The sequence below is a fragment of the Chelonia mydas genome, chromosome 5 (genome assembly GCF_015237465.2).
Source record: "Chelonia mydas isolate rCheMyd1 chromosome 5, rCheMyd1.pri.v2, whole genome shotgun sequence".
NCBI classification, from domain to species: Eukaryota; Metazoa; Chordata; order Testudines; family Cheloniidae; genus Chelonia; species Chelonia mydas.
This window is the reverse complement of record NC_051245.2, coordinates 38,671,661-38,691,923: the sequence shown is the minus strand read 5'-3', so window position 1 is coordinate 38,691,923 and position 20,263 is coordinate 38,671,661. Positions and strand designations below refer to the sequence as shown.

General features: G+C 38.0%; 1 protein-coding gene across 6 annotated transcripts in view; it reads right to left on the bottom strand.

Moving 5' to 3' along the window:
- KIF2A (kinesin family member 2A) overlaps positions 1-20,263 on the bottom strand; it is an 88,973-nt gene that overhangs the window by 41,310 nt on the left and 27,400 nt on the right. For 3 of the 6 annotated variants that reach the window (XM_037902880.2, XM_037902881.2, XM_037902883.2), the window contains exons 2-9: positions 14,950-15,044; positions 14,136-14,255; positions 13,522-13,576; positions 9,460-9,582; positions 8,782-8,882; positions 6,964-7,059; positions 5,999-6,053; positions 2,029-2,191 (exon numbers count right to left, since the gene is read on the bottom strand). In XM_037902880.2, coding sequence (XP_037758808.1) covers positions 2,029-2,191; positions 5,999-6,053; positions 6,964-7,059; positions 8,782-8,882; positions 9,460-9,582; positions 13,522-13,576; positions 14,136-14,255; positions 14,950-15,044 — 808 coding nt within the window. The remainder of the gene's footprint in view (positions 1-2,028; positions 2,192-5,998; positions 6,054-6,963; positions 7,060-8,781; positions 8,883-9,459; positions 9,583-13,521; positions 13,577-14,135; positions 14,256-14,949; positions 15,045-20,263) is intronic. The other 3 variants (XM_037902882.2, XM_043547527.1, XM_037902884.2) reach the window with 1 other exon arrangement.

The following is a 20,263-nucleotide window of genomic DNA, read 5'->3' as shown; positions in this document are numbered from 1 at the left end:
CTCCCACCCCACTCTCCTGCTGGTAATAGCTTATCTAAAGTGATCATCAAGTTGGGCCATTTCCAGCACAAATCCAGGTTTTCTCACCCTCCGCCCCCCACACACACAAACTCACTCTCCTGCTGGTAATAGCCCATCCAAAGTGACCACTCTCTTTGCTCAAATAAATTGCTCAAATAAATTGGTTAGTCTCTAAGGTGCCACAAGTACTCCTTTTCTTCTCTTTACAATGTGTATGATAATCAAGGTGGGCCATTTCCAGCACAAATCCAGGTTCTCTCACCCCCCCACCCCCCTCTAAAAACCACACACACAAACTCACTCTCCTGCTGGTAATAGCTCATCCAAACTGACCACTCTCCTTACAATGTGTATGATAATCAAGGTGGGCCATTTCCAGCATAAATCATCATTTCCAGCATAAATGGCCCACCTTGATTATCATACACATTATAAAGAGAGTGGTCATTTACCATAGGTTGGAAGTTGTATCTTTTATATTTATGATCTATTACAAAAAAAATGGTCTGTCTAGCCTGAGAATATGCACACGTAGCTTTCCATATAAATGGGTTTGACATTATATACTTACAATGTATATTGAACAGACTGAAGTTGTTTTAACACAAGGCAGAAACACAAATATATCTAAGAAATATTTAATAAAATAAGTCCTTGACTGTTCAAGAGCTAACATGATACCAAGCCCAAAGATACTCCAACTTTACTCTTGGTATGTTCCTTAAATGCAATCCTAGGCTTTCAGAAATACAAAGATTAGTCCTTCCTGAAAATCCAGTAGTAGTATCAGGTTTAAAATTAAGATGTGATATAACTTCTTTTATATATTTAAGAAGATGACATTAGCCTGACTGCCATGAGTGTAGAAAACACTGCAATAGACTAGGTCATCAAAAAAAGATAGATGATTATGCGGTAGAGCTGAACACTCCTGATTCCCAAATTTAAATTTTCAGTATGAAAATATGAGGGGATTTAAAATCCTGAATTAAACTGGAATTCATCACACTAAATCGTCTTTTCTTTGTGCATTAACTAAATGGTGGTAATGCATTAAAATACATATCTTTTTTCAAATACTTCTTTAATGGGAAGGCTAAATTTGATTATCCTCCCAAATAAGAAAAAAAAAAATGGAAGAAAACACACCACCATGTTGTACGAAGGGAAGAGAGAAACCTCTGTTAACATAAAAGAGATCTGAGATTTACTGTTTCAGTATAAGAGTGGGTGTGCGCACGCATATGTGTATTATATATATGCAAGCAGTTTTTATTAAGTTTTATGAAAGAAACCATGCACAAGGATCTAAGTACACAAACTTTCATACAAACTTAAAACTCCTTTCAGAGTTAAACAGTACAGTTACAAAGATAAGAGAAAAATAATACCAAAGGAAGAGTGAGATTAAAGAGGTACAGAGATTGGAGAAATGCAGATTATTAAATAGGATGCAAAATGTTCTAGAGCACGTGCACTACAGATAGAAGGTTCCCAGAGGGCAGACACTGTGCCAGGACAGAACAGAGGCTAGCACTAGATGAAGGGAGGGACTGGTGAAAGAAATAGAAAAAGAAACATGCAAAAATATAGGTATGCTCCAATCTGCATCAATAAAGGGCTTTTAAAATATGAAGGGTGATTTTTTTAACTGGATCCTAAAAGTGACCACAGGGCCAACAGACTGGTCTGATGAAAGAGTTAATGATACATACTGCATGCATGAGAAGGAAGGAAGCAACATTCTGCACATCATGGTCTAGAAAGGTGTGATTTGAGGAAGGCCAGAGAATTACAATACTCAAGGCAAGTGGAGGTTATGGGACAGATGAATTCAGCACAAATTGAGTTAAAGGAAAAATATACACGGGCAAAGCTATGGAAGTGGCAAACAGATTTGAAGACCAATTGTAGGAGGAGGAGTAAAGTCTAGATTCAAAGATAAGCCCAAAAATAGAGAAAGTGAAAAGAAATAGGAAAATAGTCACAAAAAGTATAAACACATACCTGTAAACCATTTCATTAGGAGCAGTGTCATCAAAGGCATAGTCAAAGCGAAAAGTTTGGTTTTCTAGGTACCTTGTTAAATCCACCTTTTGTTTGGGTTCATGTACCATCACAACATCTTTACTAGGAATTGTGATTACATCAAGGTCTTTCATTACAGTTTCTATAAAATAAATGATTGATATATAAATATGAATCTATATATATACTATCTATGCATATTAACTTTTACACCATTTGGTCATCTACATTCTTACAATGTCCAAGGTAATGAAACTGCTCCAAGTAAATGTGATGCCATGGATCTCGGCTTCTGATCCCTACATTTTAAAAAAAATCAGGCACATTATGATTCGTAAGTGTGTAATTCCATCGTGGAGTTCTAGTGATTATACAAATTACTAAAGTTTTGAAAATGCAGTTTCTGAGCACCTTTCTAGTATCACTCGAAAGAATGATAGCTTCATAATTCACAATTGCCTGTTTGTTCTAGAATTACTTTCTAAAAAAATGCTTTAATTCTTCTAAGGGTTTATTTATGACATATCCAAAGATTATTGCCTTATGTTTTACCTTTTTTTAAATAAATAAATAAATTGCTCATTACATCCCCTCCTCAGCTGGACAACTACAATCCAACACTATTTTGACTATCAGTCTTAAATTCATAAATATAATTATTACCTATATAGCTGGACATTTTTACAAACGCTACCATTTCTTTTTCACACATGCCCTTTGCTTAACTCCTTATAGCTATACCCTTATTATGTGAAGATTTTTTCAACCATGGAAACTTTTTATTCCATTTTATATACAATATATCTTCATTCACAATCACTCCAGGAGCAGATTCTTTAGTCAGCAATCACAAAAATTGATCTTTAAAATTTTATTCTGCTGAAGTGAAAACCCTTTTAAAATGATTTTGTAAGAAGAAAAGGCTGCAAATTTCAAAGGATGTTGCCGGTCTTCTCAAACAAACAAAAGAAATGCATTATTAAGATCATGGGCTATAATTACTACACATCACTAGAGTTTGTTAATTGCATGAGATGTATGAATCAGTAAAACACACAGAGAACCCAGTCATCTACAAGATGCACAAAAATAAAGATCCTTTGTATGTACAGTCAAGACCACTGATGTGCCCTGCTTCTGTCTGTATATAAAATCTCTGAGGCACACAATTTAAGAATACAATGTACTTTTCCACAATTAGACGGAAGGTTTTGACTTCAATAATTATGTTTTGATTCTTGGCCATCATCTTTTAATTACACAGGTATTAGGAAGTAACTAAAGTATAAATTAAGTTACCAAGTAAATTACTCAGTTTTCAAGTGCAGTATTGCACATTTAAAATATGCATTATTCTGCAGTAAATGTGTAACTGACACACAGAAGAATATGGGTGAAAGGAGAGTTTAATAGGTCCATACTTTGCATTGAAACTGTACCTTACTTCTAAGTAGTCAGAATGTGTATAAGGGGTAGTCTTAAATACTCTTATAATGCCTGTCATAATCATCTGATATGGCAGCCTGTGCTACTTGCGGATAATCCTCTGGGATAACCTCTGAAATCCAAACTATATTTATTTTTGCTTTATGTTAATTACTGGACATTACAGTTTAACACTGAAGTGTGAATGGATCTTGGCCTATATCCTAGGACGATCTCATCAAGCTATTGTAAATCATGAATACGTTTTTTCTTGAATCAAGATTTTACAAAACTGAACATTTTTCAATCTCAGAATCTGCCCTTTTCCTAAGAAACTAACAATATATCACACAAATGAAATCTTCTAATTACCCAAACCTTACTATTTTAGGGCCCAGCCCAGTTCTTGCAAGCTCTCAGTGCATGGAACTCCCACTGACTTCCGTGAATTCGGCCTGTGTAAGATTGGTAGAAATTGAGTCTTTTATGTCCCATTTTAAACTAGATGACTAATACAGTAAAAATATTCCAAACGTGGAGCTTGAATAGGGAAACACTACTTTTTGAATATATAAGTTATTCCTTTTTTTAATACGATAAGCTCCCTGTTCACCTTCTCTCCTTTTAAGCTACCGTACACAAGTTTCTTCAAGTCTTTTCTCTTCTCCAATTAGAAGATTGGGGCAGTTGAAAATATTGTTCCTTCTAACCCTCCACAATAAAAGTGCGCATGTTTTTCAGAATGTTATTCAATGTATTATGTGTGCACCTGACTTTTTTTTTTGGCTATGGTTCCTCCACAGTGAATTTTTTTAGTTCCTTCTGCAGATGCAAAACTTCAGTCTTGTATCCCATTTCCAACCAGCTGCTCATCTCCCCAGCATCCTGCACGGAATCAGTTCCTTCACTGATGTCAGCCACCAATACAGATGACTGGAACAGAACCAGACCCAGTTCTGCACCACAAGAGACCCATAAATCATGACTCATGACAACTGGCTGCCAATTTGCTGTTTCCTCTCTAATTAGCTTTGTCCAATTAGTTATCACCTATGACATTTTCCCCCAATGTATTAGTTTCCTAGGTCATACTTTATTCAAGATGAACTGCAATGCTAAAATGAAAATTGAATTGCTACCAGATTCATATGCTGAATGTCTCTAACCAACCAGGCTGCGGGGAGCAGTTTTAAATAATCTGATTTTGTGACTGCTTTCAGATCAATAAAACAATCAAGGAATAATGAAAGAAGAAACATGAAAGAAAGGCGAGCTCTCACTGTGTACAAACAACAATGTACCTTTCTCTCCCACCCCTTCTCCAAAATTTTCCTGTCACTTCCTGTCTTGCTGAAGATACTCCAGAATGTGTCATTCTGGGACACAATTCCAAAAGACTCACTGCAACCCTTTGGTATTTTGAGGGTATGAAAATTATGCTCTGAAATCTTCAGCCAACCAAGATATCCCTGAAAATTTTAACAGAAGGGAAAAAAGCTTATGCTCAAATACATTTGTTAGTCTCTAAGGTGCCACAAGTACTCCTTTTCTTTTTTCAAAAAGTTAGTTAACTTATTTCAGTGATGACTGAACTCCAGTCAGTAATGGGTAGTAAAGGAGAAGCTGGCAACTATATGAATACAGGACTAGTAGTGTGGTCTCTCTGCCAGGTAGTTCTCAAATATTCTTTGTATCAGATGGAATTCTACAAGAGGTTTGTTGGAATATTGTTCTCATGTCTTCCATTGCACAAGTGGGGAACCATTTTGACCACACCTCGAACCATTATCTTGTCTGTTAAAATCCTGTACACAACTGTCCTCATTTAATGTCTTGACATAATACCACTTTCTACTCTAAAAAGCCCATGAAATATTTCAATCAATCTGTTTTCGTCATCTTGGCTAACTATGGTATTTATGTTTCAGAAAGGATGTATTACTAAACCCACCACACATTTGAGTAAGACTGTGCTATGTATATATAATTATAGTTTAACGGCCAGTCATTTTGATTTTTAATTTTAGGTTATAAAGATACATATTTTCTATTATACAAATGAATATACTGAGGAAGAACTTTCATTAGGTGGTTACATGATAACGCAAGTTAATTGATCACTTAAAAAGAAAATCTGAGTGAATTAGAAAAAAAGGACTTTGTGGTCAAGGCACTGGAATGAGATTCAAGATATTACAGTACAATTCCCAGCTCAACCAAAGACTTCTTATGTGACCTTGTGCAAGTCACCTAATCTCTCTGTGCCTCAGTTTTCTATCTGCAAAATGATGATACTACTATTACTTTTCTACCACCTTTTGTCCATTTTGTCTATTTAGATTATAAGCTCTTTGGAGCAGGAACTCTCTCTTCCTACATGCATGCACGCACAGTGCCTAGTTCAATGGGGCCCCAATTCTGGTTGGTGCCTCTAGCTGATTCCATAATACAAAAATACTACCAAACACCACCAGAAGCTGCTGTTAAGTGAGACTAATACCAGCTAAACATTAAATGGTCATACCTTTTTTATTGAGCGGCCGTTTTCTTACACAAACACATATCCTGTGCTCATCAATCTACCAAAAAAAAAATCTGAAGTAAGTACTAATTTTAATGGAGAGTATTTTAAAAGTCTGATTATTATAGCAATTATTCTGAAGGTAGTAAATCTGAACTTTTAAAAAGCAAAAGTGCTGAATGTGCAGTATCCAACAAACCATGGGCACAGCTCTATATTCACTGCTATGAGCACTTACGACCAGATCCTGCAGGGTGCAGCACACATCCTGAAAGGTGTTGAGTAACCTCTGCTCATACTGGGGCAGATACTCAGCTAGTGTAAATCATCACAGCACCACTGATTTCAATAAATCTATGACATTTTACACCAGCTGAGGGGGTGGGAGATAAGGCCCTAAATCTACACATTTAGAATTGGGTTTTCAAAGGAACCTAAGGGAGTTAGACACCTTAGGCACCTTTGAAGATTCTGTCTTATAAATGTACATTGGTAGAGTTCTAATATTGTAGAGTTAGCACACATTTTAATGACATAAAATTTAATAATTCCTTTCAATGCAAATAGCATTCAACAAGTTAAAAGTTATAGAATTATAATCCTAGGGTACAAAAACTACTTTTAGGTGTTGAATCACTCAGGCCCAGATTTGTAAAAGGTATTAGACCCTGCAGCACTCAACACTGCAATGTCTAAGTCATTTTCAAAAGCAACTAAAGCACTTAATAGCCTAAAGCTCATTGAATGTCAATGGGACTTAGGAGCCTAAATCACTTTTGAAAATGGGACTTAGACACTGCAATGCCTAAATACCTTTTAAAAATCTGGGCTTTACTGCTTCACAAATACATCAATATCTTTAAAAAAAATTAAAGTGTGGTAAAATAATTTAAAGGGCTAAAAAAAAAAAAAAAAAGTCTGTGAAGAAAATCCTTGCCTTTTAAAAACAATTCCTGAGGTAAACTTACAGGATCGGCTGTTGTCAATGGTCTATAATCCAAACTTCCCCTGAAGTCTCTTATCATACACATAATTTCATAATTTGGGTTTGTAGCATCAACATCCTATGAAAAAAAATAGAGTTACAAAGTTTTCATTAACATGACACTTGCAAATACTTTCCAGATATAATTATAGAAAAGCTACAGAAACAAGAACAGAGATATATGATGTTTGCTAAAGTTTTAACTTTCTTCAAAAGTCATGTTTTGCAAAATTTAAACCACATATTGTTCACACATCATTAGTTTTGACTATGTGACTATTTTACTCATCAAGAAACAAGCTGGATTTCTACGGTAAAAACAAAAGCAAAAAAAAATACAAGCATTCTGTTCAATTTTAAAATAAACTTTTGATTAATAGGCAACCCCAAACATCCGTGATAAGGACTCAACATAAGAAAACTTGAAAGGGGGAGGGGGAACCTCTTGCCCTTTTCCAAAATCTTCTCCATTAAAACAATACTGCCTAAAGTAATAATAATTAATAAAATAAAATAGCTCATCTACAAATTCATCATCACTCACTTATAAAAACTGAAAAATTATCCGAAAGAAATCTACATAAAACGTGTTACCTTCATGCCTGCTTCTTTCTAAGATTCAGAAAGTTACACTATTCATTACAAAAAAGTCTTGGCCTTCCTACTATTCTGAAAACTTAGCACTTGGGGTTCAAGAACTGAAAAAGCTTTGACTAAAGTAGTACTCTACTACTATTGCATTTTTAAAAAGAAACATTTGAAAACGAACACAACACACTTGCACAGTCACATAGATCAGCAGAGTAACTCCCATATACAGAAGTTAGAAATGCTAGACACAAAAAAAGGCTTCTTGGAATCAATCAAATAATTTAAGATTTCATTCAAGATTTAATACGGGCAAAATCTCAAAAAAGAAATACTTTAAAAAACAGGATACTATGTATTATTTGTTCTCATAGAAAGAAACAGTACTTTTCTGATTAATTTAAATGGATGAAAAGTAGAGAGAAAAAAATCCACATATATCCTTTTAGATAAGCTTAGGCCCATCATAAAGCCATGAAATCAAGTTGCTTGAATCATTTACTTTCTGGTGGTACTTATTATGTCATTAGCAGATTGCTAGTATCTCCTTAGAGACTAAAACATACATACAGGACTGCCAGCAAGATTATGCTACTGGTCTTTCTAAATCTTTTACTCCCCTATGACAAAGTCATTAATATTAAAATCTTAATGTTACAGGATTAGCAACTTCACATTTTAACAAAAAGTTCTAACAACTTGGTGCCATGTTGCTTGTATGTTACAAAACTAAAATGTCTGTAGAGGTTTTTAAAAAACATTCTTCAAACCTCAAGCTCTCAAATATACCACTCACACCCCAACGAAGATAAGAAAAGGGTAATTTGTCACAAATGTGATGCCCCATTTTGAGGCGAAGAATCTTCATATTTTTGTCCACATGTTTTTCTGAGGCAACAGTTATTACTGAGATTGCATTTGTAAGTATTTACGGCCAGGCCAGCAAACGCAAAACTTAAAAAATAAATGTACGTGAAACAAAAGAATCAGACAAAATGATAAGGTGAGTTACCACAACAACACAACCATGCACCCTAAATGACTACGGAACTTGAAGACTAATCATGCAGTTTTGTACATAAGATGACAACATTTAGTTTCAAGCTAGTCATGTTTTATATAAACAATAAAAATCACAATAACTTGGCATAGATCTTCTTGACACAGGCTTTCTGCGATGTGTAGAATTCAGCTCTGAACTACCAATACAAACCTGAGCTCTTTTTTCTCTAAGTTCCTGCTGCTGTAGCCTTCTTTTCTCACGTTTCTCTTGCAATTTTTCAACCTCTTTCACACAATTAGATTTTCTACGTGCTTAAAGAAAAAGATACAATTTTGGAATATTCAGATTGTCACATGGATTGAATATTTACACTACCGGTTTTCAATTATGTTATCAATAATTATAATTTATTTAAATCTTTACACTGATTAGCTCCTCAAAACAGCTCAATACTTGCAAAGCATAACTACTGCAACTTTATTTCTGAAATTTACTAGCCTCTGAATTAAAAAACTAGTCATGGGAACTGGACAAGAAATACCCAAATAAAAAAATAGACGATGGCCCTTAAAAACATACTAACTGATTTATGTGATCGCTTGGTTTGAACTAAAAAAGACTGGACAATTTAAAATATTTTTAGTGTGTTTTAAATGAACAGTCAAGGTTTAAAAAAATTGAAGGAAAAATTTAAAACCTAATTACCAATAGGACAATGACAGAATTCAACCTTTTGTTTCCCACAGTAATCTGAAAATGCTTCTTACGGAGATCTACAGACACAACTGTGTGTTTAGACCATTCAACAATTATGGATTACACAGATGTCCAAGAGAGTGTACATGTAATGCCTAGAATTAATGAATCCTTGATACGTGGTTTACATACAAGGGGGTCCAAATTCCTTTTTTGCAGCTTGAACTGGAGATATATCTGAAACACTACCATTCTGTTGTGCAGAGGAAGACTGTTCAGGAAGTTGAGTAGGTCGTGCACGTGCAGAACCAACCGCTGCAAAAGAAAAACATAAAATGGTCTAAAACAAATCTTGACATGAAAATTTAACATATTTTTCATTTAATAGAATGACCTTTTCACATTTCCCATATTACTGTCAAATTCTGAAATATTTTATGATTAAAAACAACAACAACAAAAAGGTCTTTTAGTGACATCTAAGTAAACAAGTAGTTTACTAGAAAAAAATAAAAGGTGTGTTTTTAGTTAAGACAGACTATATAGTGAATTACTAATCCTAATGTTATAATTAAGGCTACGATTTAGTCACAGGTATTTTTAGTAAAAGTCATGGACATGTCACAAGCAATAAACAAAAATTCACTGCCCGTGACCTGTCCATGACTTTTATTAAAAGTACCACTGACTAAATCTTAAGGGGGTTGGTGCTGGGGGGAGAAGGAGGAGGGCATCTGGAGGGGCCGCTGCTGGTGGGGAGCCAGCTGCTTGGGCGGCCCTGGGGTCAGCTGCAGTGGCCACTGCAGAAGTCACAGAGAGTCACAGAATCCATGACTTTCGCAACCTCCATGACAAACACAGAGCCCTAGTTATAATCAACATAAACTAGCAACTCAGGCCTCAATCCCACAAACATTTAAGCAAGCATTTAACTTAAGGTAAATAGAACTATTCACATGAGTGAAATTAACCATATATTTGTATTTGTAGTACTGGGGCCTAAAATTCTGAGTTATTTATTTGCACTGTGATTACAGCTAAAGACCTGAGACAAGACAAGGGTCCCATTGTTCTAGGTGCTCTAATACATAATAATACATAGTCCCTGCCTCAGAGAGCTTGAAATATTTGGGGGTGGAAAGGAGTGTGGGGCAGAAAAGAAAGAGGGAACAGGATACAATATACAAAGCAGAGCACTCTGAATGCTTATAGACATATCTCATTTTTATTTTGGCAGCTAAGGGCAGGTGACATACAAAGGGTAGGTGTCGAGGATACAATAAAAATATGTGCATTTTTTATATATCCATTTGGCCTGATTTTCAGAGGTGCTGAGCAATCCCATCTTCCCACTTAAGTCAATGGGAGTGGCAGGTGTTTAATGTTTTACACAGATTTACGGCATGATTTTTTTCAGAGACATTAAACTGTACCCATAATAGATGCTTAAAACTATCCCTTTTCAGTTGGCCAAGTTCCTGTAAGTATCACAGAAATAGTGGGTTATGAGAAGGGATTTGAAGGAGGAGAGGGTAATGGTTTGAGTAGCAGTTTGGAGAGGACAGTCCATGCATGAAAGACAACATGAAATTAGAGCATGAAGACAACTGTGGGAGCAGCAAACACATGGATGGACAAACAAACACTCCCCTGGTATAGCTGAGGGGAAAATATGATAAGACATCAGAGTTCCAATTCATCAACAAATGGGATCTAGTTTACAGTATCAATCAACTTACTGAACAAAATAGTATACTGACACAAAGGCTTAACTGAATGACCAAAAAAGGAAAAATTCTTAGGGTCAAAAGGTGGAGGATAAGAAGTGCAGCTCCCATCACAGTGAATGAGAGTTGTACAGCTCTCCTGCACCAAGCTGAAGTTACTACTGTACAAAGGCACATAGACAACACTGACAATATCAACATTTGCAGACCTAGATTTATAAATTGTTTCACGATATTAATTCGCTTTTTATTTTTAAAGGAAGGATGCAATTAAGTGTTTTAAATTTAGGTCAATCAAATTAATTTAAAACAAGAATTCTTTCCCTCCCCCGCCAATACACACTGAAATTTTCTTTTCCCCTTTTTATTCCAATGGATGTCTCTGCCTGAGGAGGGAGAAGGGACAGAGTGGTCCCAATTGCCCATCAGAAGATTCTGGAAGTTTATGATGCAGGTGCCTTGAACCCACAAATAGGAATATGCAGAGATCACTCAAAATTTTTAAGTTAAATCATTTAACAAAATTGTTCTAATGTATAGTCAGTAAAAATTAAATAATTTTAACACAATAGAGAGAACAAAAACACCCTTAGCTAGATAATACATTTTTATTTTGGTATTTTTTTAGGGACTTTATGCATCACATATTTATTTATCTAATAAATATATATGTTTTTAAAAACACTCTTTTGTCATATTTCATGATTTCATGCTGTGTTAACCCCCTCGTGCTGGTCAGAGGTGCTGGTAGATACCCTAAGCTAGCAAGCCTGCACCTATTCCTCTCCAGGTTGAGCATTTTCCCCCTTTGTTTACGTGAGTCCGGAAACTCCTGGCACAAAACCCAACAACACACAGAGGGGTATTTCAACTATTTATATAAAAGAATGTAAGGCAAGGGAATGGGTACAGAACAATGGGATGTAATATGGCTGGGAAACTTAAGGGAATTCAACAACAGCACAATCCCTTCCCCCACCTCCAGAGGTGCCCAAAACCTTCACTAACCACCCCACCCCCGGAGGCCTCTAATCCCACTAGCGGTGCACACAGAGCTGAGAGGTGATAGCCTGGTAAGGTATCAGTTCTGTGTCTGCTCAGTCTGGGCCTCCAACCTGGTGAGATACAATGTTCCCCGGGGGCCGTCACCTTCTCCCAGGACACACACAAGCCTAAGCGCTCGCCACCATCCCCAGCCCACCACAGTACCGCTCCCAAGGCTCTCACACATTTGCTCTGCATGCGGCACAGTCCTCCTCGCTTTCACAGAGGCTGCCCACAGTACTACAGCCAAGATTGCCCCTCACCTTCCGGGCTCCTTCCAGCCATCCCGGAACCCTCCGGCTTCTTGCCCCTCTAGGCCATTGAGCCTCCAGGACTTGGCTGCTCGCACTTGGGCGCCATCTGCTGGCTTTTTACAATACATTCCTTTGTGCTTTTGATTGTTGATCAATCCAGAATTTAAATACAGTAGTCACTAAAGTAGTGATACTCAAATCTCAGTGATTCAGGAGCCAAATTAGCGATCAGTATTAATCAAAAGACCCACAGTAATGTGAATTCATTGTTTCATTAATTAATTGTAGCTGATAAAATAATACTTGGTCTTTTTTTTTTTTTACATATATATAATCCACTACAATTGGTTAATAACATAGTAAAAGCATCCTGATTGGTTAATAATTAAACCACACAATATTTTATATCATGGGCTGCAAAGAGCTGCAGGAGACACATTAAAGAGCCACTTTGCAGCTCCTGAGCCTCAGTCTGTGTATCACTGCTCTAAGGGCATGTCTACACAGGGACAGAGGCAAGTTCAGCTAAATTAACTGAAGACATGAACCTGAAGTGCATTAAACTCCTGTGTGGATGCTCATAATTCAAAGGTAAAGTGACTTTAGTTCACTTTAGCTTAATTCACTCTTAACTTTCCTGAATGTCCTGTAGACATGCTTTTAGAGATATTCAAATACTGAATTGAGGAACAAACAAAAATAGTATCAAAAGCACAAAGGAATGTCTGAAATGGTGAAATATGACAAGAGACTGTTTTAAAGAATATATTTATTAGATACATAAATATGTAAATACATAGATGAATAAAATATAAACATGCACTAAATCTCTTATACTGAACTTAGGCCATGTCTACACTCTAGGGACTATAGCACCAAAGCTATGGTATCATAGCTATGCCAGCATAACCCCACAACATAGACTCAACCTACAGCGACAGATGATGTTCCCACTGCATAGGAACACCACCTCCCCAAGTGGCGGTAACTAGGTCAATAGAAGTTTTAAGTGTAAATCTGGCCTTATATATAAAACTGATTACATACTAACTTTTTAAGAATACATTATCTTAATAGTTCCAGTAGTTACTCACCCTGTCCATTAAATTTAACATGGCCATGTAATAAACCAAAGAGAACATATGATACTAGAGAACTTTAAATAAGTGTCAGTTTAACATTTTCACTTTCTTGCTTTGTGGAATGGAAAGATACAACTGATTGTTTACCTCTGTTGTCTCTGGCAGGAGTTTCATTCTTAATAGGAGCCACAGTCCGTCGATTCTATAAAGAGAGAAATCTCTATAATCTATTCACTTTATCACCTCTTTTGTAAGCTGTAGCCCAATCTCTGCTTACTTTCAGTGAACAGAAGTAATCACAGATATCAGCATGAACAGCATGGGGAGGTGGTGCTGCACAGTCCCTCCCAGCAGCACGTATGATGAAGAGGATACAGGATGCGAGCTAAATGTATCATTTAATAACCTCCAAAACCTTCTCTAAGACAAAAGGTCCAAATATCATTTTCCTCAAGATATACAAACATTTCACAATAAAGGTCACAAGCTATATTTAACAAGTTTAAAGTTGGTTCCAAGCTAAGAAATTCACTCAATCCCCTTTGAAAGATCATTTAGATTAATCGCTGATTTCTTCTTTTTCCAGTTCTGCCCTTCAGAAATCTCTTACGTTTTTTCATAATGAATACGGATTTCTAAAATATTCCTGAATTGGGTTATAATTCACAGAAATGAAAATTAAACTTAAAATTCTTAAATATTGCGGGTAAAATACTAATATGAATGGGACAACAGTAATTTTAATTGAACATATCACCGACCTTCACAATTTTGTTTACTTTGGCTGAAGGAGTGGGAGGTGGTGGAGTCTCTGGGCTGGGTTCAATATCTTCATCAGGCGCAAGATCTGGGTTAAGTGAGAATATACTCTCCAAGTCAATCTATTAACAAGAGAAAAAAAAAAAGACGTGCACACTTGTGAGTCTGCTCAAGCAAATTCACCCATATCTCTCTTTTTAAATTTACACACAGGCCAGCAGACACCTTTAGTGATTTTAGTCCATCATTCATTTAGCTTTGTAAACTTAGATACTTCGTGTATCCTCAGCTAAAGAAAATTTTGAACAATTTTGGTCCTTAGGTTGCCTGAAAATTATATAAATAAAAGAAAGCATCAATAGTTTGATATTATATTGCAAAAAGGAGTTTTTCTATTCCCAGCTCTGACACAGGCCTGCTAGATGACATTATGCAAGTCACTTTCTTCACTGTGTCTGTTTCCCCTGTCTGTAAAATGGGGATAATGAGACTGACTGCCGGTGTAAAGAACATTGAGATCTATAATGAAAAGTCCTACATAAGAACTCAGTATTATTATTCTAGAAATGTATACTCAGGAAATAAACTATAGCACCACAGAAACTGATGTCATTTGTTCTGTGATGCACATTAAACAATATCTGGAACCACGGAATCACAATTTAATTTAAAAAACAAACATTGTCCAGTAGTTTTACTGTATGAACTAATTCAGGTTCAAGATAAAATATACAGTTTTTAAAAAGAGCATTCCAATAGTCTTTATTCTAGAAAAAAGTTTAAAAAAATAGATAAGTTCTAAAATATTTAGTGTACCTCTTTGCCTTTAGTGTCTCCATTTTCAATCCATTCAACAGTAACGCTTTCATTATCTTCATTGAGAGATGTTACCATAGCTTGATGTATTCGACCTAGAAGGGAGACATTAGCACTCATTTATTAGCAGTTACGGAATTTTCCCTGAAATTATTTTAGTCCCAGTCTGCATCCCAGAAGTTTTGGTTCTGATCTTGCAACTTCCCTCACAAAAAGATATGAAAGAAAAGGAAGTAGTTCCAATTTCCCCCAAACTCTTCCAAACAAAATGAATGTGGACAGTTTATTTTATTTCTATCATGGTAGTGCCTAGAGGCCTCATTGAACTAGGCACTATGCAGATTTTTATATAAAAATAGACAATCCCTGCCTCCAAAAGCTCACAGTGTAAACAGACAACACACTGAGACCAAGGCTGAGCCCACAAAACTAGCTTGTGACAAGACATTAGTATGCACAGAATCACAGGAGTTAAAAAATTAAAATCTGACTGCTAATTATGCAGGAGAGGTGCAATCTGGCAAACTTTCTTGGCTTAGAGGGGTTTCATTAGCAGTTCCTGTTTTGTGATCCTTTCACATTACCTGTGTGTACTGTATATAGTCAAGATAAACATATGCTTTTTTGCAGTCTTCTATTGAGTTCCTGAAATAGGCTCAGAGCCCCCTGAACAGCTTTTCTGATGCCCTCAGTTGAAAGGGAATGGATAAGCTAGTCATCCAACCAAAATGGAGAGGATTTGATCATTAGCACCACCATCAGATCGGAAATATCAAAGTGCAAGCAACATGAATTGATCATTGTTGAAGAAGCAGAGGTTTTGTGGATATGACTTTGCAAACAGCATGTAAATCTTCATGAAGTATATTGAGACTGGAAACATTTTATATGGAGACAAGGACTGAAGAATTTTCATCATGAATATTTAGTGTACTACAAATTGGTCAACTGAGCTTGTAAGGCCATACACTCAGCTTGATGGCATTTGTCCGTCTGTAATTGGACAACTTTGAATGTTGCATCAGATGAATTCCAAAATTTCAGGGATTGTTTAGACCTCAATGGCCAGAACCCTATTGATTTTGAGGGAACTGCAAGAGGAAAAATGAGGGACACATGGAGGCCCTGCCATCTGTTTAGTACAGCCACAACTTCAAGCACCTCTGCAATTGCCTGCAGATCAAACTGGGTAATGGTACCCATAATGCCTTCCAACGTGACAATATCCCATCTCCATGCAATCTCCCAATATAGTTTAACGTGTTCAAACCCTGAATAACTTTTCTCCCAGAGAAACAACAATGATGGGGGTGGAAGAGAAGTGGGGATTGTGCATACAGTGCCCCTGGCGGGGGGGGCGGGGGAATGGAAAGCACACAGAAACCCTAGCAGGGGGGAGATTGAGGGACTGTGGTATGGGTGTGAAGGTAGGGAGAATAGGGAGCACACAGAGACCCTACCACAGGGAGAGAATGTGGGAGAGAAGAATGGCAGGCACACAGAATCTCTGGTGAAGGATACTGGGGGATCCTACTTTGGGAGCTGGGGGTAGGTACACTGAGCCCCTACCATGGGTGGGAGTTGGAGGAAGGGTGAAACAGAGGACTGACACAGAGCCACTGACATGGAGGGAACAATAGGAGGGAAGAAAGGACGCAGAAATGGGTTTGTACAGAGCCACTGGCATGAGGGGGAGATTGCGGACCCTGGTACGGGAGGAGGGAGAATAGGCAGTACACAGAAGCACTGGAAGAAGAAATTGTAGGGAGTCCCTGAAATAGAGGGAGAATGGAGGAGTGCACAAAGCCCCTGGTGGGTAAAATGGCTAGAGAGCCATTTCTTCCAGACACCGCCTCCCGCTCCCGCACACCCCCCTCTATTTTTGAGAGAAATCATAGATACTGAGGTCAGAAGGGACCATTATGATCATCTAGTCTGACCTCCTGCACAATGCAGGCCACAGAATCTCACCCACCCATTCCTGCGAAAAACCTCTCACCTATGTCTGAGCTATTGAAGTCCTCAAATCGTGGTTTAAAGACTTCAAGGAGCAGAGAATCCTCCAGCAAGTGACCCATGCCTCATGCTACAGAGGAAGGCAAAAAACCTCCAGGGCCTCTTCCAATCTGCCCTGGAGGAAAAATCCTTCCCGACCCCAAATATGGCAATCAGCTAAACCCTGAGCATATGGGCAAGGGTCACCAGCCAGATACCCAGGAAAGAATTTTCTGTAGTAACTCAGATCCCACCCCATCTAACATCCCATCATAGGCCATTGGGCCTATTTACCATGAATAGTTAGTTAAAGATCAATTAATTACCAAAATCATGTTATCCCATCATACCATCTCCTCCATAAACTTATCGAGCTTAATCTTAAAGCCAGATAGGTCTTTTGCCCCCACTGCTTCCCTTGGAAGGCGATTCCAAAACTTCACTCCTCTGATGGTTAGAAACCTTCATCTAATTTCAAGTCTAAACTTCCCGGTGGCCAGTTTATATCCATTTGTTCTTGTGTCCACATTGGTACTGAGCTTAAATAATTCCTCTCCCTCTCCAGTATTTATCCCTCTGATATATTTATAGAGAGCAATCATATCTCCCCTCAACCTTCTTCTAGTTAGGCTAAACAAGCCAAGCTCCTTGAGTCTCCGTTCATAAGACAGGTTTTCCATTCCTCGGATCATCCTAGTAGCCCTTCTCTGTACCTCTTCTATGTTTAAGAAGGATGAATTCAAACTGGGAGACCAGAACTGCACGCAGTATTCCAGGTGAGGTCTCACCAGTGCCTTGTATAACAGTACTAAAACCTCCTTATCTCTACTGGAAATACCTCACCTGATGCATCCCAAGACCGCATTAGCTTTTTTCACGGCCATATCACATTGGCGGCTCATAGTCATCCTATGATCAACCAATACTCCGAGGTCCTTTTCCTCCTCTCTTACTTCCAATTGATGCGTCCCCAGCTTATAACTAAAATTCTTATTAATCCCTAAATGCATAACCTTACACTTCTCACTATTATTTTATCCTATTATTATTACTCCAGTTTACAAGGTCATCCAGATCTTCCTGTATGATATCCCGGTCCTTCTCTGAATTGGCAATACCTCCCAGCTTTGTGTCATCCGCAAACTTTATTAGCGCACTCCCATTTTTTGTGCCGAGGTCAGTAATAAAAAGATTAAATGAGATTGGTCCCAAAACCGATCCCTGAGGAACTCCACTGGTAACCTCCCTCCAGCCTGACAGTTCACCTTTCTGTAGGACCCGCTGTAGTCTCCCTGTTAACCAATTCCTTATCCACCTTTCAGTGTTCATATTGATCCCCATCTTTTCCAATTTAACTAATAATTCCCTATGTGGCACAGTATCAAACGCCTTACTGAAATCAAGGTAAATTAGATCCACTGCGTTTCTTTTGTCTAAAAAAATCTGTTACTTTCTCAAAGAAGGAGATCAGGTTGGTTTGGCACGATCTACCTTTTGTAAAACCATGTTGTATTTTGTCCCATTTACCATTGACCTCAATGTCCTTAACTACTTTCTCCTTCAAAATTTTTTCCAAGACCTTGCATACTACAGATGTCAAACTAACAGGCCTGTAGTTACCCGGATCACTTTTTTTTTCCTTTCTTAAAAATAGGAACTATGTTAGCAATTCTCCAATCATACGGTACAACCCTTGAGTTTACAGATTCATTAAAAATTCTTGCTAATAGGCTTGCAATTTCATGTGCCAATTGCTTTAATATTCTTGGATGAAGATTATCTGGGCCCCCCGATTTAGTCCCATTAAGCTGTTCAAGTTTCGCTTCTACCTCAGATATGGTAATATCTACCTCCACATCCTCATTCCCATTTGTCATGCTACCATTATCCCTAAGATCCTCATTAGCCTCATTAAAGAGTGAGGCAAAGTATTTGTTTAGATATTGGGCCATGGTAGAACAGACCCAGCCAAGCCTTATAAAACACATCCTCCAAGGGATTCTAAAGACAAAGATACAGCACACAGGATCTTCCATGTTAGATCTTCTGCACAGAAAAGCTTTTTCAGAGTTTTTCTGGCATAAACTCTCTTGCATCCACACACAGTTCTTTTTTCGATTTTTTTGGCGTCCTTTCCTGCTTTAATTAATCTTTCTGGAAGCAACATAACTTTGTTCCTGAATGAGTTATACTAGTATAAGATCTGTGTGGATACATTCCTATTTCAAATTGATAAAACCACTTTAGGCACTTGTCTTACTGCCAACCCATACTGTACTGATTTACACATGGACCCACCTGTCTGTTTACCTGTGTGCCCTCCAATGCTCAAAGGATCATCTTGACTAGCTATCACCTCCCTGTTTAAATGATGGCACACACGTAGGTGCACTCATTTGCAATTTCAGTTTGTGACAAGTATGGATACCCACAGTCCATCATAGTAGCCAGGCCCTATGCTTCCGTGTGGTCCAATCCAGAGATCCAGGACTCCCTTGCCCTCAGGGGGACAAAAGCACGTCCAGTCCCATCTTTATAGGAGCCATCAGAGTGTGACAATCTATGAGCAGCTATGGAGCAAGCGCAGAAGAAGGGGCACTCCCGGGACATGGCCCAGTGCAACACCCAAGCTAAGGAGCTCCAGCAGAATTATGAAAACACATGGTACAAAAACAAGCACGCTGGTAACACTCCCAGCAACGTGCATAGTATGAGGAGCTAGACCAACTGTTGTGAGGAAGACCACCACAGAACCCTGCTGTGCAGTGGACAGTTTCAAAGGCACCCAGCTGACCACAGACCCCAGCAAGGAGGAGATTTCCCCAAACAGCCACAATCTCTTCAGCACACCTAACTCCAAGCCAGACACTTAGGCAGAGGTAGCACTGGAGATGACCCCTGAGAGCCAGGCAGTGACTCAGCCTGACTATACTGCAGAGGGGACCTCAATCATAAACATTATGTGCTGCATTACAATAAACTGTCCAAATACTGACTACATAGAGGGATTTAAACAACTTGGTTCCTGATACCACCTGGGAGCTGAGAGTAGACACAGGCCTCTTTCCACCTGCTCTCCACCCCACCCATTCCCCCAAATGGCATCAGCTCCAGAAGCTCAGAAGGGTTTCTTTCCCTTTATGTCAAATCCCACAACTATGGAATAAGTGTCCTCACCCCCCTTCCCATTCTCCTTGATGCTCCCTCTCCCTCCTGGCCAATAGCAGGTCTCTCTACCCCTACCCCCCGCTCAAGATGGTGGCACCCTGTGGGCTAAAAAAAAAAAATACCAAATGCATTGTATAGCAGGCATATTTAT